We start from the raw sequence: 21,724 nt of genomic DNA, 5'->3' as shown, positions 1-21,724 counted from the left end.
TGTTTTACAGAGCCTCTTGCTTGCTCCCTCCTGCTCCTACTCTTCATCGCTAACTTTTATCCCTCTGCTTTTGTCACAGGTTATGTGACAATAAGCTGGCACTTCAGGAAATAGGTTTTTTTGCACGCTTATCCCTGTGCATAGTGTTAGAGGGAGCAGTGTACCACTGCAGAATGGGGTTTTCAGATAAGATGGTCTTGTGCAGGAGCACAGTTGGGTACTAAGTAGATAGAAGTTGCTTAAGTATATTGATGTGCTTTTAGCCAGTGAGAGAATTCGGATTCTGAGAGTTTAGTAACATAAAGAACTGTGAAATGGAGAATTTCTCTTCCCTTTCCCCAAGTCCCAGCTGAGAGGTGAAAGTACTGCTACTAATTTTGCTTGAAGAGGAAGTCAGTATTTCTCGTCTTCCTGAGGTGCTGTAGGTTAATGTCGCCTGGTCAGGAAATGGTATACTAGTAAGCTTCTGCTGTGCAAGAATGCTAATTTGCATATGCTTAAGAAAAGTGTTTAATTTCTGTAGAATAAGGGAGTTACGTTGTATCAAATAAGATACAGTTGTTGTGCCACTGAAACACAAAGAATCCCCAAAGAATTCAAATCCTGAAGGCATGTTTCAGTTAGAGGTATTGCAAAAGTCTCTTTGGACCTGATTATTCTCCTGCTTGTATCAAGAAGCCTTCTTTTATATAAGATTAAAATTTTATGGTGGTTTTTCAAGTGTAATTTCAATGCTTGTATCGGGTTACTATTTTCTTTATTGCCATCAACTCATAATAAAGTAAGTTAGGAGAATCTATAATTGTGTGCAAATTCCATCAGGCTTTTACTTGATTTTATTGTAAAAACTCAGATTATTAAGGACTTAAAGCTAAGACTTTTTTGTTAGGGTACCTCATTTTCATATACAATGTAGGCAGAATTCCAAACTCTGGTTAATTGAAGAGCAGATGAAGGTTACTAGGTAGACAGTACAATTAACTACTGCTTCCACGAGCTAGCATAGCTTTCGCTTGTGAGTTTGTACTAGTTTTTCATAATACTGGCTTGTGGGTTTCTTCCAAGGTAAGTGTGTCCTTGCTTTGTATAACAAAGGTTATACAAAGGCCTTGGTCATTTCTGGGACTTTCTGAAATTATTTCAGTAACATTTTCCAGTGTTTGAGCATTTGCGTTGATTCTGATTTTATTCTTTAGTGTTTATCTGTTATTTTACTTGAAGTATGTGAAGCACCTTTTTGGAATATCAGTGGGTGTTCTATAATTCACTTGACTAATACGTTTGTTGAAACTGCTTCAGCAAAACACAGGGTGTGTGGGAGCCAGTTCCAGTCTGATACTACTTTGAAAACATCTTCAATGTAAATATCAACTTTTCTAGGGAGGTGGTGGACTCAATGGTGCAGCATTTTAAAGTGACAATATTTGGGGACCGTAGACCAGTTTATGATGGGAAAAGAAGCCTCTATACAGCCAATCCGCTTCCTGTGGCCACTACTGGGGTAAGATAACTGGGAAAAAAATGATGTTTGTAACAGCTTCTTGGGAAAGAAAAAGAAACAAGCCCAACTTCTAATATTGCTGAGTTCAGAAAAACTGGAAGTACCTTACAGGGTCTGTATTGAAATGGAGTCCTTCTAATGTATTTTCTGCAAATTCCGATGTACGTAAATGTGTATGTAATAGTTGCGTTCAGAACCTCCCCTAGAATTTAGTAGCCTCTTTCTACAGCAAAATCTGTTAAATACTCAGTTCTACAGACTGTAATACATTATCTTATGATGAAGTACTATTAAAAAATCAAACCACAGTTTCTCTGGAATGAAGAGTTTTCTGATTCAAGATGACAAAAATTACATGATCCTCTTCTACTTGGTGAGGACCCAGTTCTCTGTTTTGTGCATTTGATAATGTACTTTTATCAAATGTGCTGTGTCCTAAATATCTGAGTTTTTGAGTCTCTGGCCCAGTTATGGGAAGGAGTGAAAACTCAAGGCTACCAGACTTGAGATTAAGCAGCTACATTTTTTTATTTTTTTCCTCCTCCCCCACCCAGGTGGATTTGGATGTGACATTACCAGGAGAAGGTGGAAAAGATCGTCCCTTCAAAGTGTCAATAAAGTTTGTTTCTCGGGTGAGCTGGCACTTGCTGCATGAAGTTTTGACAGGAAGAACCTTGCCTGAGCCTCTGGAACTAGACAAACCTATCAGCACTAACCCTGTTCATGCTGTCGATGTGGTGCTACGACACCTACCCTCCATGAAGTAGGTTCACTGTCTTCCTGCAGTCTGTCTTTACCTGAAGTATCCCCATTGGGAGACCTTCATCCCTGTGTCTTCCCAGGTGAAAAGAAAAAATGATCGTTCCCCTTATGCAGCACAGCTGGTTAGCTGAACTGGGGAGACTGGAGCTAATTATGTAGAAGTGTGTATTTCTGTAGACATTTAAACTCAAAGCAGGTGATGTATTTGTTTGAAAAGATCAAGAAACAGGAGACATGTATAATAGGCCTTAATTGAAATAATACTGAGAGATTACAGTATGCTGTAGCACTGCTCTTGTTTTCTGCTCAAGTTGAGCCATGTATCGTGCACTTGATGGCGGTGACTGTCTAAAAGCACGAGTCTTTTTAATTCATTGATATACCCATCAATGATGCATGCTTCTCACGTTTTAAATATACAGTTGAGAGTAGATACCTGTCCTAACAAAGTCTGTTATTCTTTATCTCAGAACCCTGAAACATAAGAGAAGGCCAAATTAATTTTGCTTTATTTGGTCAATGAAAGTTACTTTTCAAGTTTGATTGCTGGGTTAGGCAGTAGGATGGCTTTGCACTGGTGGTTTTTGTTGGGTGTAACTGACTCTTCAAAAAAAAAAAAAAACCAACTTTTGGTTTTATGGAAACTGGTGTTCCTTAGCTACCCTGGATCCTAAGGAAACATGAAAGATGTTAACCGCTGTACTAATGTCTGTCCATTACAAATGTGAGGAGGTCTGGAGGTTTGTGAACAGCTGTTTTCTACCTCAGAGAGAAACATGAGTTTCTCTAGTTCTTTGTTTCCACCATAGCCATTCCACCTCTCGGTGTAGATTGTATTCAAATGTTCCCTAGTAAAACACGCAAAATGATCTTTGAGGGTCAGTCCAGTATATACGATGCTGTTGTACAGAATCTGCTGTGATGGAGATTATACTTTCTTGAAGTGGAAGATCAGAAAGGGTAGGTTAACTTAGTTCTTGATTTGTAGTAAAAACTGAAAGTGGTTGTGCATTGCTAAAACTGGTAAATGTTTTGTCTAAATTTAAAAACACTGCAATGGGAACAGAAGCATTCAGAGTGTATTGTTTAAACTTGATTCTAGGCACAGATTCCTGGTGTGCAAAATTCCAAAAACCAATAATGCTGTGTGTTATAATCTTGATTATAGAGTTCTTATTTGGAAAGCAATCTTTTATATTTGGAAAACAATGGCATAAACATGCAGCCATCTTTTTCACTAGGTATACCCCTGTGGGCCGCTCCTTTTTCTCAGCTCCAGAAGGCTATGATCACCCCTTGGGTGGAGGTAGGGAGGTCTGGTTTGGATTCCATCAGTCTGTTCGGCCTGCCATGTGGAAGATGATGCTCAATATTGATGGTAAGTTGGGACTGAGGGTTAAGAATAAAGGTGGTAGTGAAAATGTCTCTAAGAATAAAAGTGACCTTGCCATTCCATCATTTTACTGTCACGTGCTTGAGTTTGTGGTACCACATTTCTGTGTGATAACAACTTGGTGCCATCTGTGCAGAGGGATTTAGTAACCAGAAGCCATCTTGTACGTTGATTTCTTAATTCATATTGTAAATAATAAAGACTTAAAGTAGCTTGGGGTATTTTGCTAGAATTTATATCAGAATAAGAAAACTTTAAAACTTGAAGTGCTTTATAGACAAGGGGTTTTCACCTGAAAAATACTTGGGTCTCATTGCTCGGTTTGAAGATTTAGTAGTTGTCTCTTGTAACACCCTTATGAAACACAACATTAGTTGTGAAGTCAGCCTACTGCAGAAGTTGTAATGATAATAGTAGAGTGAGATTGTGATAATGTATATATGCATACATTAGCTTCCTGTTCTGCCAGTTCAGACCAGACCTGTATGGCAAAGGCTACCTAGAAATCCTAGGGTTTTTTCTGGGTTTGTTGTAATGCCAGTGTTTTGGCAGAAATTTACCTGCCATGTTAAAAAAAAAAAAAAATCCTATATAGGAAGGAAAATCCTAGCATAGCTGGTTTTCCTCCTTAATCTCTGTACTAATATATCCACAGTAATACAGGCAAATTACTTAAGATGTGTCTCCGTGCAGCTGTCCACGGTAGGTGTTGTTCAATACTTCCACGAAAACTCTGTAAGATATATCACAAACACTTCTGTGAATAGGGCTAATTGGGATGGGCTTTCTTATGCAAAATCAGATCTGCTTTGCACCACTTTATTAAGTCCCAGATGAATGCATCTGAGATCAACTGGCGCATGTGTCAGACTCCTTGGTGCTGTAAGCACTCTGAGTCTATTTAGTTGTTAAACCCCTATTGAAAAATGTCAGTGTTTGAGATGCAGGTGCTGCCTAAAGTTTTCTCTAATTCACATTCTGTTCTCGCTGTCTTTGAAATGCTCTATAAAACCAAGGTAAATAGCCTGTCTTTTTTGCACTAGGTTGAGCACTCTAAGTCAGGTTGTGCTTAGTGTCTGTCTTGGAGCATAATAAAATGTTGCAGGTGATACTGAGCTTTCACGATGAAAATTTGCAAATCCATGTGTTCTGGTTTACCTAAATTGTGGATGATACTGATGTGACTTTGGATGGGTTTGTTCTTGTAAAATTGCCTTTCAAACAGCAGCCATGGTGTAGCTGTTTGAAAAATGAATGTAAAAATCTTACCAGTCTGATAAATAACCAATACTGGTATCTACATGCTAGGTACAGAGATAATACTCTTGTCCTACCTGAATTGTAGTTAATTTACACCAATTTATGATGTACTGCACTATTACTTTCTGTGAAGCAAGCTTTTCTTATCAGCATTAGAAAGAGTAGTAGTTACTCTTGCAGTAGAAATTTTTCAGTCCTTTCTGTGAATGAGAAACTTAAGAACTTTGTAAGCTGCAGTTTACGGGGCCATCACTTTATGTTGTGGTTTGAGGCTGCGAAGATTGCGTTCAAATCCCATTGCTTGATTTTGGTTTAGTTGTTTAACTTGTACGAGGTTCTCTGCAAAATCTGTTTCTCTGTGTCGCCTGTGTTGCTGTGGGAGACAAACCGCATGCTGCCAGTCGCTGGGGGTGTAAGCTATTTGTGTTCATTCAGTAATCGACATCCGGAGGTGTTGGCCGGAGTGCGTCATGTGAAGTTGGCAGCCTGCTAAAGTGACGCATGTCTGAAGAATGTTTCGTTGCATTAGCACAGAGATGTGGTGGGTTTGGTACACGAGATCTGGAAAACTAATGAAATGCTCGTCAAGTATTTATTTTCTGTTGTTGCCCTTTAAAGTTTTAAATTTATGGAGTACTTTGCTTGTGTCTGACCTGTATCTAGTGCCACCTCACCTTTCTTACTAAAAGGTATTGTTTCAATTGCTTATAACTTTGTCAAGCAGATTGTTTATGGTGGTCTTTCCATGGAATGAGTCAACTGTCCTGTTTAAAAACAGTATATTGTCACTTAATGTGATTGTGTCATTAGCATGCAGGGAGGGTAAGAGATTTTGGTAAATCAAGGGTTGCACTCACCACTACACTAACATAATTTGTGTACAGTCAAAATAGCGCTCATGTTTCTACGAAATATTGTTTCAGTAATTGAGCAGATCGTATCATTGACAAAATTATATTGCATCTTGAATAATCTTAGCTTTTCATGTTAAAAAGTCTTCAGTAGAGAGATATTAATGCTGTCTCTGCTTGGAGCTCCATACAGAGTCGAAAGAGAATGTCTTTCTGGGACATTACAGCTCTCTAGAAATAAATGTTATCTGGGGAAAAACCCTTTCAAAACCCTGAAAAGCAAGGTAGTTGCAGGATGACTGTGCTGGAGACTGACGTGTCACTGTGGGCCCTACACTGGCTTTTGTGTACTTAGTTGTTGCAAGGCTTGCTAATCTGTTTTTAAAAATGTGTGCTGCACAACATTTACTTGAGGGTTACGTGGAATTTTAAAAAGCATTCATTTATGTACTGCTTCAGAACATTCTGCCTTGGATTTTTTTACACTTAATATTTTGCTCTTTTTAGTTTCTGCCACTGCCTTCTACAAAGCACAACCTGTAATTCAGTTTATGTGTGAAGTTCTTGACATTCATAATATTGATGAACAACCAAGACCTCTGACTGATTCTCATCGGGTAAAATTCACCAAAGAGATAAAGGGTGAGTGGAAATATATCTGTTCTGCCCCAGGTAACACAATCAAGCTAATTCTAAGGGACTTGTTTTAACTGAAAACCTCCTGGTTAGCGTGCATCAGAAGGGCCCTGGAGCTGCCAAGAGAATTGCAGTATGCAATTGTAGTTTGTAGTTCTAGTCCTGAATAAAACAATGCAGCTCTACAGAAATGAAAGATGAAAAATGAGGCATGTTCCCAGCGGCTTAAAGATGGAAAGTGTGTTGTTTATTGCCTGGATAGAGGTAAGTGGCTGTTGCCTTGCTGGATGGCTAAGCTTTTATAAGCAAGGGTCACGGAGGCCACAGTGGTATTGTGCTGTAGGTCTCCAGCTGTTTAAATGCTGAGGCAAAGTGAAAATTGATTTCAAAGCTAACATCATTGATTCTTTGAAAGTGTGCTGTTGCAGTGACTTCTAATAACTGATTGCCTTATGGAAAAACAAGTACCACTTGCTAACTTGCAGCTGAAGGCCAAATTCCATTCCAAAGGAATTGCATAAGCTGCCGGTTTGAGTGGTTTCACTCCATATATGCTACTTTGCTTTGCATTTTCCCATATCCTTTTATTCCAGTTTAATTTGCAGAGAGAGAAGCCTAGAAAGAGCTCAGCTCTTCAAAGCTCTGCTCTTAAACGCTTGTGTTCCTTGATGCAAGATTAGACTCTGAAATACTGGGCAGCAAAAAAGTAAATTTGAACTATAGTCGTAAGCTGATGTGTTCATAGAATAATCATTACTGGAAAAAAAACTTAAAGGAATTATTTTGTAGTAGTCCTAATATGCCTCCTTTTTACATCTACCTATCTGTCTTCATTCTGGAAGACTGGTAACTGGAGAATGAGAGCTGTCTCTGCTTGATCTTGGATGCCTCAGAGACTTTGTTACTATAGTTGGAAAATATTGAAAGGTTACCTTTGCTGTCAATATTTGTTTTTACTACTGTAGTATCTGGGAACTCCAGCCAAGATGTGATCATGTATAGTGAAACAAACCCTGCGTTAAAGAATTGGCAGTCTGTGAGCAGCTCTGTAGGAGGGTAGTGCCTGCTGTAGTGTCACAGCACATTAATGACAAAGCAGTGAATGGGTTCCAGATACCTCTGTATTCGCAACCCTTTTTTCTGCTTGGCCACAGTGCTTCATGGTTTCTTTTTTGTATTTTCTCTTAATGCTATATCAGGGCAGTGGTAGTTTATTTTTGATTATGCCATCCTCTAAGTAATGCTGATGCTAAGGTTGCAATTAGTGTTGTCAGGAATCAATGAGGTACAGTTGTTACTTCTTTGGGATGTCTGTGTCTCTAGTAAACTATACACGGTATCTGCTATCTGGTACGAAGGGACCTGATTTGATGTGAGGTATTCAGTCTGTGGTCCACAATCCACACAAGCCTCAACAGGAGAAGTCATCCAACTGCTTTCTCAAAAGGCTTTCCTGTAGGTTGAATCTTTTGGGTAACAAGGCTCTGTTTTCAACTGCCTTCTTTTCCGTGGGGTTGGGGAAAGACATAACAGCGTGTCGATGCTATGCAGCACTTGCGTGATAAGCTCAGTACTTCCAGCAGATGTTGAGTCTACTCTCTGTGTACAGTACAGACAGTGCATGCACAGTTTACAGAAATAGCCACTGAAAGGCTCTGGAAGCTGCTCTTGTTGCTGTCATTATTATTGTGGATAGAGAGTCAAGTCTGGTGAGCCTCTGGTGTGTAGGCTGTGTGCTTTTAGACAGGATCTTCAGCTGCTCAAAATCTAAAGTTAAATTTGGTCAGTGAAATTAAAGAAAATTACAGGCTGAATGTGGACACAAAGCTGGGGGGGAAATGAACAATAAGGTAGAAATCTGGTTTTGCCCTTTTAAATATCAGTTATATTGGAACTGTTAGTTTTAAGAGGTATACAGCATTGAGAATGAGAACAAAAGAAAATGGTGAAAACAGCTGTCTGTCTGAGATTAGTCACATGCCTGTTAAATGAAACTGCTACAAGAAATTCAGATGACACTGAACATTAAATATTATACATTATGATTTGTTTTTGAGGATAATGCCTGATTAGTTAGAAATCAAATTATAATGAAAGCAGAATGTTTAGAGAATAATAATTTCTTGTGTTGTGCTGTCTGACGCTGACCATCAAAGCTGTTGGATTAGAACATGTTCTGTTATATGAAACCTTGTGTCTCCTGTGCAAATTTTTGCGTAGCTATGGCATCAATTGCTTTGGTACTTTTGTGTAGGTCTAAAGGTAGAAGTGACTCACTGTGGAACGATGAGAAGGAAATACCGTGTTTGCAACGTAACAAGAAGGCCTGCAAGTCATCAAACGTAAGATGCTTTTTGTTGGAGCATAAGATGTGTGATAGCTTAACACTGTGTAACAGGATCTAATATTTTACTAGTTTTGGGGGTGCTGATACTTGCCGACTAAGATTTCTGTACTTTTTATTAAAATGTATGTCTTTTCAGCTTTCCTTTACAGTTAGAAAATGGCCAGACTGTGGAGAGAACAGTAGCACAGTATTTCAGAGAGAAATACAACCTCCAGCTGAAATACCCTCATCTTCCTTGCCTACAAGTGGGACAAGAACAGAAACACACCTACCTGCCTTTAGAAGTAATGAACTCGTTCTGATAAACCAGCTTGTTCTTGGCAGACTTTTTGGAAAACGTTTAGTAGTGTGCTTTGCATACCAGCATGTTTACATATTTACGTGTGTGTTGTTCTTTTATTTCACTAAAGACTATCTACATTTTTAAAAGTGCTTTAAAGTTTAGAACTACGAGAAGTATGCAGTTGCTGCAACACATTGGGGCTGTGTTTTGTAGTGATAGCATAGTATTGTGTACGTACGGTACGTTGGGGTCTGTTTCTAAGTGCTCCTATTGTGTATTGACACTTCTGATTTTCCTTTAAGGTATGTAACATTGTAGCTGGCCAGCGGTGTATCAAGAAGCTAACGGACAATCAGACATCAACTATGATAAAGGCCACAGCGAGATCTGCTCCAGATAGGCAAGAGGAAATAAGCAGATTGGTTAGTTCTTTAATTTCGGTTTGGTGTGATACTACTCGCTGAATGACGCTGGACTAGATTACATTAATGCAAAAACTTCTTACATGACCAGCCTTGTCTTTTCATTCCTTCCTTCTAGCCCGTTAACTTAATAGATTTTAACTACTGTCTTTAATAGGATTTATTTAAAATAGCTTGCAACAATAGCATGAGTCTAGCAGTATAGGCTCTTGTGTGCTAATCTTTACAATTACTCCCAAGTGGGTATTGGAACTACTCAGGACTAATAGTTCAGTGTTTTGCTGTATTTGGCCCTCAGGGTTTTTGAACAAAGTTGTGAAATGGACTTGGGTTTTAGTACCCAAACTCATGAAAGTAAGATTTTGTTCTAGGTACCTTTCTTTTCCTTGATTCCTGCTGATATTTGAACACCATACTTTTTTTGGTTGCTATAGGATGCTTATATTTGTAGTGGTGCTTAATACTTGTAAAATCATGAGCTGGACTCTGAAGACTTGGGTCTTGAGAATTTCCCTTTTTTTTTCTGTTAATAGTTTGAAGATGGTAGCATCGCTCTAACACTACTTAATTTTAATAGGCACTGAAAACAAACTGGAGCAACTTGATTTGTCCAGAATCATACAAGGAATCTGTAACAGGGTAGAAAAATGATTCTAGGTCTCCTGAACCTCAGTCTTGTATTTGAGGTGGTTGACTGCTTTCCTTAGTACACACTGAATGTTTCCACCTGATAACTCCGGTATCTTTTCTTGGTGCTGAATCCAGACACTCTAAACGTCAGTGTTTTTTCTGACTTGAAATATTATAAAACTTGAATATTTTTAGTTGAATGTTCTTATAAACAGATAGCTCTTATTTGAAACTGTTTGGGTTTTGAGCTAACAAGTTAGCCAAAATTTTTAAATTAAAATAAGGCTGGTCTGGAAAATACAGAAGACATGTATGTGCAGTAATAAAAGGAATTAGTTTGTTTAATCTTGGGTGTGCATGTCTCTAAAGGAGAATGCTTTTTGATCTATCCTGTCAGTAAATAAAATGCTATTAAACAAGCATACTACAAATGAACGCTTGAGTAACTAAGGGAACAAAAGAGATCTCAGCCAATATTTTCACTGGGGATAGGTTGATAGCGTTGAGCAGTTAAATCTGAGCCTTTTTCAATGACAAGGGGAATTGTTGTAGAACACTTTGCAGCATTCCTGTTAGTCTTTTGTTTGTTATATGAATTATAATTAGATACTTCTGTAATATGGAAAAACTGTTCTCCTAGGTGAGAAGTGCAAATTATGATGCAGATCCATTTGTTCAAGAGTTCCAATTCAAAGTCCGGGATGAGATGGCCCACGTGACGGGGCGCGTGCTCCCAGCTCCAATGTTGCAGTATGGAGGACGGGTGAGCTTTTTGCTTTTTCTTTTGTTTCTCTTTTAAAGAGTGATTTCCTGCACACGTCGACTATTTCAGTCAGTTCAGTTGCATTGTGCAATACAGGGATTGCAGTTTGAATGGTAAACTTTTTTTGTTATCTTGAAACTGTAAAGAGCATAGGCTTTTTCTTTTGCTTGAAAATGTGTTGGTTTTGTTTCGACAGAATCGAACAGTGGCAACCCCGAGCCATGGAGTATGGGACATGCGAGGGAAGCAGTTTCACACTGGTGTTGAGATCAAAATGTGGGCTATAGCTTGCTTTGCAACACAGAGGCAATGCAGAGAAGAAATACTGAAGTAAGGCATGTCATGGTTCAGGCTTTGGACTGTTCTCTTAATGAAGCATCTTAGTGAAAACATGAACACAGGACTTCTAATGAGCATTTTAACTGGTTTTAATTATCTAAGATGTTAGGGAGAGAATCCAAGCTGTTGTGCTTCCTTGCTGGAAGCTACAGTCAAAACACTGTACCTGGGTTACACCGTGGGGTTTTGGTCCTGTAACACTGCTGCTTTGTATATAGTTCCTTCTGGCATCTTGAATGAAGTACTAAAGGTGTCTAAACTTGTTTGTTGGGGTTTTTTTTTCCATTCTGGCCTATGGTGTTTCAAAGCTGTACAGCCTCCACATAATGAACATTTTCAAAATACTGCTTTAAAAGCTATTTGGAATTGTCTTTGAGTAGCACAGTTCTTCTGTCCCCCTTCTGCTTTGGTTGCTGTTGCTATTGCTACTATGAAAATTCAAAAAACTTCTCATCTTTAGGGGTTTTACAGATCAGCTGCGCAAGATCTCCAAAGATGCGGGGATGCCGATCCAAGGCCAGCCCTGTTTCTGTAAATACGCCCAGGGTGCAGACAGTGTGGAGCCCATGTTTCGACACCTCAAGAACACCTATTCGGGGCTTCAGCTCATCATTGTCATCCTGCCAGGGAAAACTCCAGTGTATGGTAAGGGAATACTTCTGTCTTTACCTGTTTGGTCAAGTATTGTTCTGAGAAATTTGCTGCCCAGCATATGTTAGAAAATTCTTCAGGACCATTCTTTAGACATTAGAAACCAATGTTTTGTCTGAAGTTGAAATGAATTGGAAGCAGGTCTGAGCATGCAGGTAAGCTGGAAGTTATTTTGCAGAGTGCGTATATTTTAAATTGTTGTGACTTAAGCCAAGATCAAAATATAGCAATAATTTCAAATGGACTCAAGTTGTAATCTAATATTTGCTTCTCAGCGGAGGTGAAGCGTGTGGGAGATACGCTGTTGGGAATGGCCACACAGTGTGTTCAAGTCAAGAACGTCATTAAAACATCTCCACAGACCTTATCAAATCTGTGCCTGAAGATTAATGTTAAACTAGGAGGAATCAACAACATCCTTGTACCTCATCAACGGTAAGGATCTTTGTGGAGGCTGGTTTGGGTTTTGTTTTAACAGATGTGGTTAAGTTTGATACTTAGCACCCAAAATTTAAATGCGGCCAAGTTTTAAGTTGAAATATTCTTCTGGTTATAGTATGTGATATTTGAGGTAGAATTAAATTTCCTATAGCATGGGCTCTGAGTGGTTGTTGGCCTGTGAGTTAGGTCTCAAGGCAAGGTTCTTTCCAAATGTTTCATCAGTATCAAAACATTTTAAGAGAAACTGCAGATCTAGAGATTTTGAAATATTAATATAATCAGAATTTTTCTGCAGATTTAGGAGCACACAACATTACAGAAGAATGTAACTCTTGGTTAACCTATTGATGTGCTGTTAATAAGGGTAGAAGAATACTGGAGATATACTGGAGATACCTTACTTCTCTCACTTTTATAAGCTGGGTAATTCAGCTCACGCTTGTTCTTTGCGTGGCTATTCTCCATGCTCTATTTCTATGCGTGTTCCAATTGCTTTGATGCCTTCAGTAAGAAGGTTTGACAAGTCCAACCCATGTGTGCTCCCATCTTTCTGGAGAAGCACAAGTTTTTCAGTCCTGAAGACTAGAAATTCTGGTTGACTCTGACCTTTACTAGAGCGTACCTATTCTTTGAGTGGAAATATGCATAATGCAAGGTAGCAAGCCAGAAAAACTTTTGGAGTGCAAATCTTAAGAATTCTTTCCTGAGACTTCCTGAGAGCTTGGAATCAAAGTGTAAATGTGAAACAATGGCGTGTGGAAGAGTATTTTGAAGGCACTGGGAGACCATCCTGCTGCTTAAATCCTGAAGGCCGGAATAATCTGTGTGGTGCTGTGCTCAGCCATTTGTCGCACGGCTGGTGCAGTACCAAAGTGGTGCTGAGCTGACCTCCAAGCACTGGTGTAATCAACCTGTAGAATGATAGTTTCTGTAAGAAGCTGTCTGTACTGTTCAGGTGTAGTTCAACAGCTTTTCTCCACTAGAATCATGCCACAGTTAAATGGCAGTGTATTTTGGAATGACTGCTATGGTGGTTTCGAAGTTCACATCTTGTGCACAAAGATTTCATTGTTTAGGTTTGGCCAGAGTACCTGATAAGAAGGCTTCTCTGTGCAGCTTAGCTGGAACAGAAACAAAGCCCCATATTGAGCAATAACCTTGCGCCGACTGTTCATCTGCAAGTGTGACTTAGCACTTTTTTCTTTTTGAAGACCTTCTGTGTTCCAGCAGCCAGTGATCTTTTTGGGAGCCGATGTCACTCACCCTCCTGCTGGAGATGGAAAGAAGCCTTCCATAGCTGCTGTAAGTTTTATTAAATCACCATTTTTTCATCTTAGGTAAATGTTAGAATTGTAAATGCAACTTATGGACTATGTCTATGTCAAGTATCTTTCAGGGCTCATGCCAGTTCTTTTTACACATTTCCAATGTTATTAAAAATCATGTCTTTAAAAGAAAAACACTGCTCGATACTTCAGACTGTTTTCTTAGCTTATTAATTTTTAAATCAAGGTAAAATGGCAATCACTTTAATATATTTCTGCAAAAATATTCAAAAGGAAATAATGCAGCTTTGTGATGTTAGTTAATAATATTTTTGTATTTTTAAAGAAGAAAAATGTACCTAAAGGCCTGGTTTGGCAGGAATGTTTTTGATACTTCTTGCCTTTTGTGTTGGTACAGTCCAGGAGATCAAGGTGGTGGTTGGATGCTTGGTCAGTCCCTTCCTATTTTGTCCCCTTGGTATTTTACTTGCATTGATTGCAGTTACGGAAACTGTGTCCTTGTTTAAAGTAACTAAGGCCAACTGAAGTGTTTCTCTGAGTAAAAGGTGAGAAAACTTCAAAGGAAAAAAAGTCTGTGTCTGGATTATAAGAATATGCATTAGTGTGCTGTCAACAGAGGGGAAGACTCCAATCCTGCAGATGCATTTCGGGGTGCTTGGAGGGCAAGTTTTATACCCCTTTTCAAAAGGTGTTAAACCTGTACCTACTACAAGTTCTGGTTAATGTTACTGTGGTGGTTGTTTTAATGTAAGCATCTTCGACGTGAAAATTGGTGGTCTTGGCTTTTTTGCTATTTTAATTTTTTTTTTATAGATTTGATCTTGAAGCCTTTACTGATGTAATCTTCCCCTGAAGGTTGTAGGTAGTATGGATGCTCATCCGAGCCGGTACTGTGCCACAGTGAGAGTTCAGCGACCCCGGCAGGAAATCATCCAAGATCTAGCCTCCATGGTGAGAGAGCTTCTCATCCAGTTCTACAAGTCAACACGGTTCAAGCCCACACGTATCATCTTCTATAGGGACGGGGTCTCTGAAGGACAGTTTCGACAGGTTGGTTCATTTGTGAGTTTCTTGAAGGACTGTGTTACTACATAATAACTCCAGTTCTCATATTTGAATAGCTGTACTGTTTGAGTTGCTTACATTTACGCCAAGAAACCACAAAATAATTGAGACTTTTAAGGAGAGAATTTCTTAAGTGTGTTGGGTAAGAAAAGTTGCAACTTCTTTCCTGTCTGGGAAGGAGAGGTCTTAGAACTTGGGAAACAATATATTTCTAAGTACTTCCTAAGATTACTAATTGTGTGGCAAAGTTGCACTTAGCGTTAACTACAAACCATTTGTTAGGTGTTATGTGTAGAATACAATGGAAGGAAAACCTAAACTATTCTGTTCTTGTGCTTTTGTAGGTTTTGTATTATGAACTGCTAGCCATTAGAGAAGCCTGCATCAGTTTGGAGAAAGATTACCAGCCTGGAATAACCTATATTGTGGTGCAGAAGCGACATCATACACGATTGTTCTGTGCTGACAGAACAGAAAGGGTAATCATTGCCCTCTCTCATCGTAGCTTTATGTGAAAAGCTTGACGTCAAGCACTTACGCTGCTGGAGAAAATATTAGCATGGGCTTGTATGTCAATCTGATTGTCTTTGCGTTCAGGGAAGATGTTGAATTGATAGGCACAAAATGTGGCCCCAAATTGAAAAAAAATCCCCATCAGGCTTTGTCATGCTGCACATTGGCACTAGTCTTTGTCAGTGAACTATAGCTAATATTCGTGTAACTAACTAGAACCAAGTCTACGGTCTACGGCAGTCGTAATAGAAGAAAATACAAAATGATGAAACCCTTAACTTTTCTGTTCTTCTGAGTGAGTCCATCCAAACTCAAGCTGACAATTCTAAATACAAATGTATGTGCAGCTCTTCTGGCTGTCTGAGATTGAAAGTTCTGAAGTGCTGTGGGTGCAGTGTTCTGTTTTGAGATGGTAGGGAGCCATTTGGTGTCTGTGTCAAACGTCCTAGGCTGCTGTATTGACACCTTCCAAACGGTACTGAGGCAGTTCATTCACTGAAACCTTGCATGTGTCGAATAGAAACCTGTATTTTTAATTACAGTTGAGATGTATAAACAGTCTTTAGCTGCACTTCTTAACAAAACCTTTTCTCTAGGTTGGACGAAGTGGCAATATTCCAGCTGGAACAACTGTAGATACAGACATTACACATCCATATGAGTTTGATTTTTACCTCTGTAGCCATGCTGGAATACAGGTACGATTGTTTCTTTGTAAGTAAATGTGAATTTAGAACATGTTGTCTTTCTCCTTTTTGTGACGCTTGTGTTTACAAAGAGTTTAGTAGGGAAATATCATTTAGCTCAGTTTTATCTGAGATATCACGTTATTGTGGGACTAATAGTTTTATTTGCTTAAGAGTTGGCCTCTGCTACACCTTTAAAACTTGCATTGATGGTAAGTCATGCTTTTTAAAGTTTATTTTAAAGAGGTCACTGTATTTTGTACCTTTGTTATTTCTCAAAGTAAAACTTGCTAGTTTTATGATTTATAGCCACAATGAAATGAACATTGAATCAAGTTTTCAAATGTAAACAGTTTGAAAGGCTGAAGGCAATGTTTGATTATTTGCTGACTAAATGCAGACTAGTGAATTACAGGCTGTGGAAATTAAATCCAACGATGTGGTGGGATTGCCAGCAATATGGTGGAGAGTCAACTTAATGACAAAAATTGTGTCAGGATATTGCTTAAAAATGGAAAAAAATTAACTGTTGAAATTTTTATCATGTGAGTCTGACTGCATTGTCGTAAGTTTTGTTTGGGATGGGTAGGCATGTTTTCTTTTCCAGTTTTGAATCATTGCAATGTTTTTTATTCAGGAGTTCAACACTTCTGCTTTTCTCCACTTACACGTCTGTCTACATGCTAGGTGTGGGCAAGCTAGTTTTTGGCCCCTTGGAAAAAAAAATAGTATCGGTCTAAGTTGAAGCAGAAATGCCAGATGTAGTTGCAGCTCGTTGTTTTTAATATAGCAAGCCACAAAGAAGTCTCAAATAAATTGATATTTTATATATATTTTTTTAAAAAAGAGAGGCTTCTATCCTGGCTAAAATACAACTATTGTCCTAATTCAGTTCCACTGTAAGATTTAACTCTAGTGTATCACACCCTTTGTGGGGGGAAGCAGAAGGGAAGAGGAGTGTTCACTCCAAAAGAGTGTCTTTCAAAGTAAGTGCAAGTCAATTAATAGAGAACTTCTGAGAGTTCCTAAGAACCGTACTCAGTATTCGGTACTTGTTAGTCCTCTATAAGGAAACGTTAAAGTACTGATGGTGAAAGCATCTATCTGGGGGGAACCTTGACACATGACTGACACATAAAAATCTGATTCAGCATAATGCCAAAGAGCAACGCAACTCTGGAACCTGTCGGAAAGGTGACATTGTGTGGAAGTAAGGAAGTGTATGTTTTTGTGTAGAACTCTATAGGTAACTTCTGAAATACTGGAGCGGTTTCTAGTGTTCATACTTTAAGTTAGGGTGCTAAGGAATTGGAAGGAGTTAAAAGCAGCAGTTGTTTCTCTGGAAAATGTCTTGGTGAAAAACAGTTTTAATTGAAGGTAGTTAGGAGGTGGTGTAATCATGCTTTAGTCATGTTTGGAGCAGGTTTTGATCATTGAGGGTTATCTAGAAGGCATGTGGGTTTTTTTCCAAGCAAGAATAATTAGAGTAACATAATCATGTAAATGGTAGACCTCTTATTAATCTTTAAATACATTTAGGGTTGATGTAAGACTGAATTTGCTTTGGCTGCTGTTACGTAGGAGTTTAGACTAGGTAGTCTGGCCCTTTCTGAACTTAATCTGACTTGATTGTATGGAAAAGCCAGATAAGTGAATTGATGTTCCCTTCTTCTTAGGGTACCAGCCGTCCCTCACACTATCATGTTTTGTGGGATGATAACTGTTTTACTGCAGATGAACTTCAGCTGCTGACTTACCAGCTCTGCCACACTTATGTGCGCTGTACACGATCGGTTTCTATACCTGCACCAGCGTATTATGCTCACCTGGTAGCATTCAGAGCACGGTACCATCTTGTGGACAAAGAACATGACAGGTAAATGAAAATGTGCGCTTAAGTTTTTGTCCCCATTGGTCTTTGCTCCATTGTCAGGCATAAAGCCATCTGACTGTAGATAATTACTGCTCATTTTGCAGTTAACTTTTGTTACCTCTGGGACTAGTCTTAAGATAATCATTCCTGACAGCTGCTGCTCAGTTTCAGACAAGAGTGGGTTGGTGGATTCTACTGAATAACACTCAGATTAAAAGAATTAAGTTTAGTTTAATAAAGTATTCTGTTATTACTTTGATGTGGTCTGAGGGAATCAAGCCACGCATTTAGTTTTTTGCATTAGAATTAGAGTAGTCATGAATGAAGCAAATGTTAAGTGCCTTCCACTTACCTAACTCTGCTTTGTACATCAGAAGTATTTTGTAACCTTCAAGCCATCAATATATTTGTAACAGGCTTATTTTTAGATGAACAAACTGAGCAGCTAAGGTAAAGGGATTTGTCAAAAGCCTTGAGGTTGCTGGGTGAATAGACAAGTAGATTTTTCTCCGTATCCAGTTCTATTACTGTTGCCACGTTGCTCTCCTAAATGTTGAAGAGATGCGAAGGTGGCTTTTTGATCCGAATTAATACGGTTTACAGCCCTGCTTGTCTTTTTCTCGTCTTCTTGCAGTGCTGAAGGAAGCCATGTTTCAGGACAAAGCAATGGGAGAGATCCACAGGCCCTCGCGAAGGCTGTACAAATTCACCAAGACACCTTACGCACGATGTACTTCGCTTAAGTCAATAAAATGGGAGCATACTCACTGAAAGGAAGAACTGAAAAATTAAGCCACATACAATGTATGTTTCCAGTGGGGTTGGTTTATGGGGTGTGCCTCTGATCATGCTGAAGTTGACACTGTGCAGGGGCGAGAGGCTAACCCTTAAATTGACACAAGGAAGATTGTTTACTTCATCGAGGAACACAGCACTATTATGCAATATGAAACCAGCCAACTGCTTTTTTGGCGCGGTCTCCTGTAGGAAGCACCGCCATCATTTTTTTTTTTTTAATTTCTCGTAGTTTAACCCTCTTATGCCTTTACCTCAAGTTGCTCGGCAGCACAACTATCTTTGCAAAAAAAATAATAATAAAATAAAAAAATGGTGTAATTTAAAAAAAAAGGCAAACCACCTTTATAGGAACAATCACAATGATTGTTCGGGGGAGGGAAGTGTGCAAAAAAAGAAAAAATTAAGTTTTTTACCCCACTGCATTGAGGAATCTTTCTCTCAATATTGCCATCAAGCATTCGAATGTGAACATATCCAAGTACATTTGAATGTACAGCACTAACTCAAAAAAATTGAGGGGGGAAGATGTTTTGCACACTAGTCCAATAATTTGAACATAATTTAGCCAACTGCTGCCTTCGTGTCTTTCTTCACAGCTTTGGAGTTCTCGGCTCCAATAGTTCCCTTTTAAAAAGCAAAGAAGCTAGTGGTATTATGTGCAGGCAGTAGTGATCCAAACTCTTCTTGCTCCCTGGTGAATTTACTAAAGCTGCTGTTTTACCTAGTCCAAAAGTTTCAATTACTTTCTATCTGGCAAGTCAAATATGTCGAAGCTTCACGTGAGATCAGATGTCCCAAGTTTTATGGGATTACATATAGTAAACACCAGAACTGAAACTTTAGAGCTAAGGTCTTTTTGGAAAAAAGAAAAATGCTAGTTTACTTGCTGCCTCTCACACCTTAATGTGATTTCATATGTATGTGTTTTTGAAGTTTAGCTTCCTTTTGTTTCTTTTATATTTATTAGAGTAATAATAATGCTTTAATTTAATTATTACAGAACATATGGTCAACATCAACTTTTATTTTTTAGAAATGTAACCATGTTTATTTTTAAAAAAACTGACAACTTGTTTTGCTATCTTTTAGTGCAATAAGCGTTCTAAAGGAAAACTGTGTCCATTGAGCTGTGCTAAAGCAGTGTTTGTACCACTAACTGTGGAAGAATGGACACCTCCATGATTTTAAAAGGACAAAGTAAAAGCCTTAATTTTGAAAGGAAAGTTTTATAGTCAGAAGGAATCTTGAATTTTCCTTTTTTAAATCAAAAAATAGCAAAAATGCTTCTAGAATTCTGCAAGCTTTACTGGTCACTGCAGTATTTTGATTTAACAAAGGAATTGGCCATATTTTTGGCTTTGAAATGTGGAGGATATTTGAATTAAACGGAAAGGGTTTTTTATTAAGATCTAAGTTTTTACATGCTTAGTTAAATCTATTTGACATCAGTAAAATGTCTGGAATTAATAAAAGTTTTTAGGCTTTTTTCCTCTTTGATAATGACTTTCCTTTTAAAATTAAGTTACTGGTAACTTCATTTCACTTTGCAAATAAAGAGGGCTGGGATAGTTCTAACATGTTAAATCACTGAAATGTGAAACAAATTAATGGGACTCTTTCATTCCACTTTAAAGGTAAAACAATATTTAAGATGTCAGAGACGAGCATTTATTCAATGAGGGGACTGGGGAGTTTTGCACTTTGTAAACTCGTGAACTGCATTTTTGACTGTTTTTATTTGCACTGGTTCATAGTATATATACTGCAGATCGTTTGTATGGGCATTGCTGTTATCCCAGCCCTTCTGAACTCCACCTGCTCTCCACATGAAAACCAGTGGGTTGGTATAAGTAGCTTATCTCCTGTCATTCTCATGAAATCCGCTGTTTGCCAATATACTGTATTTTGAGCCTAAAATCTGAGCCCGTTTTGCTTCAACAGGCATGAATCTCCCCCATTTTTTCTGCCAGAAAACAAAGTACTGTATTTTGTGCATTTGTATATTGTATTGAAATGTATGTAGTGCTGTTCACAACACTGTCTCCAAGAGCTTTACTAAACAGTTAGTGTATATACGTATTTTATCTCCCAATATCAAGGAAGATAATGTAAAAGGACTAACTCTGCAAAGTTAAAATTGCACTGGAACTAGTCGTGACGGTGGGCAGTTGGCTAGTGGCTTGGGGGTCCCCGGAGAGGAGGTGGGAGGGTGACGAAGGGAGGCTCGGCAGACCCTGACGTGTCGGAGAGTCTCCGGGGTCCCGGGAGCCGCGTGCCTTCGTCAGCTGCACCCGCAGAGCCGGGACTGGCCCAGCCACGCTCTTTGACTTCTTAATGCACTTGCCTTTCAGCGCCTTCGAATAAACCTGCTGCAGGGAGGTTGGTGTAACTGCGTAATCTGAGTGAGGTGGCTTCCGAATAAGTATCTCAAATGTTTTTCTTGGTCTGTGACCTGACAGGTTTCTCTCAGAAGCACTCTAGCTAGTAGTTCTGTTTATAAAAGGTTCAGGTTAGGCTTTTTACAGAAAATTGTTTTAAAATAGAGAATTTTTTTAAAAATAAATATTTTACAAAGACTTCTCGTGGATTTCTGGCGTTTAGATGAAAATTGCTTTTTAAAAAGTCTTTTAACGCTCCTTTCAGACACTGTATGCTTCTCATCCTGCCCACGCTCAGTGACTATGATTTGAGAAGCTTTTTTGCTTGCTACTTTCACCAAAAAAATAAATTAAGGAAACTTCATTGGGAAAGTGACTTAAATTACTTGTCGAGCTAGCATTTTACCTGGTTTTCATGTGAAGAGTATTTGGAAGTTTTAATCTCTATTCTTGGTTTTGCAAATATCTACGTAAAGTGCCGATACCTATTTGTATTACAATATCAAGTTACTGGCGTTGTGAGGGCCACACATTTATGATGCTGTAGCTGCTATATTTATTTAAATGGAGATGGACAATTACTGCACTAAGGAATGAGGAGATAAGCAAGGAATCAAGGTTAGTTAGATATCTTGTTTTTTTCAAAAGAGAATTAATGGTGTGAAATATCAAGTGTAACAAAGGGTGCTGTCATTTTAACTGAGATTAAATAGCCAGATATTCTTCCTTTGTTTAAAAACATATATATTTTGATGTTTGCAGTTTGGGGGTGGGGGGTCGGGATAAATGGTACCTCATCTGTGGTGGCAGTTTCCAGTATATTTTCAGAGTATATGGATTTCTTTT

General features: G+C 38.6%; 1 protein-coding gene across 1 annotated transcript in view; it reads left to right on the top strand.

The window, feature by feature from the left end:
- The window catches only part of AGO3 (argonaute RISC catalytic component 3), a 33,784-nt gene extending 12,708 nt beyond the window's left edge, over nt 1-21,076 (top strand). The window contains exons 3-19 of the mRNA XM_075522087.1: nt 1,381-1,501; nt 2,056-2,264; nt 3,505-3,641; nt 6,275-6,409; nt 8,658-8,745; nt 8,887-9,034; nt 9,336-9,455; nt 10,726-10,848; nt 11,045-11,178; nt 11,648-11,832; nt 12,114-12,273; nt 13,491-13,581; nt 14,421-14,615; nt 14,975-15,109; nt 15,740-15,841; nt 17,506-17,705; nt 18,337-21,076. Of these exons, the coding sequence (XP_075378202.1) occupies nt 1,381-1,501; nt 2,056-2,264; nt 3,505-3,641; nt 6,275-6,409; nt 8,658-8,745; nt 8,887-9,034; nt 9,336-9,455; nt 10,726-10,848; nt 11,045-11,178; nt 11,648-11,832; nt 12,114-12,273; nt 13,491-13,581; nt 14,421-14,615; nt 14,975-15,109; nt 15,740-15,841; nt 17,506-17,705; nt 18,337-18,445 (2,392 nt within the window). The 3' untranslated portion in view covers nt 18,446-21,076. The remainder of the gene's footprint in view (nt 1-1,380; nt 1,502-2,055; nt 2,265-3,504; nt 3,642-6,274; nt 6,410-8,657; nt 8,746-8,886; nt 9,035-9,335; nt 9,456-10,725; nt 10,849-11,044; nt 11,179-11,647; nt 11,833-12,113; nt 12,274-13,490; nt 13,582-14,420; nt 14,616-14,974; nt 15,110-15,739; nt 15,842-17,505; nt 17,706-18,336) is intronic.
- Nucleotides 21,077-21,724: the final 648 nt, after the last annotated feature.

This window comes from Mycteria americana, chromosome 21 (genome assembly GCF_035582795.1).
Source record: "Mycteria americana isolate JAX WOST 10 ecotype Jacksonville Zoo and Gardens chromosome 21, USCA_MyAme_1.0, whole genome shotgun sequence".
Taxonomy (NCBI): domain Eukaryota; kingdom Metazoa; phylum Chordata; class Aves; order Ciconiiformes; family Ciconiidae; genus Mycteria; species Mycteria americana.
Note: the sequence above shows the minus strand (reverse complement) of the source record. Positions and strands in the feature narration are given on the sequence as shown.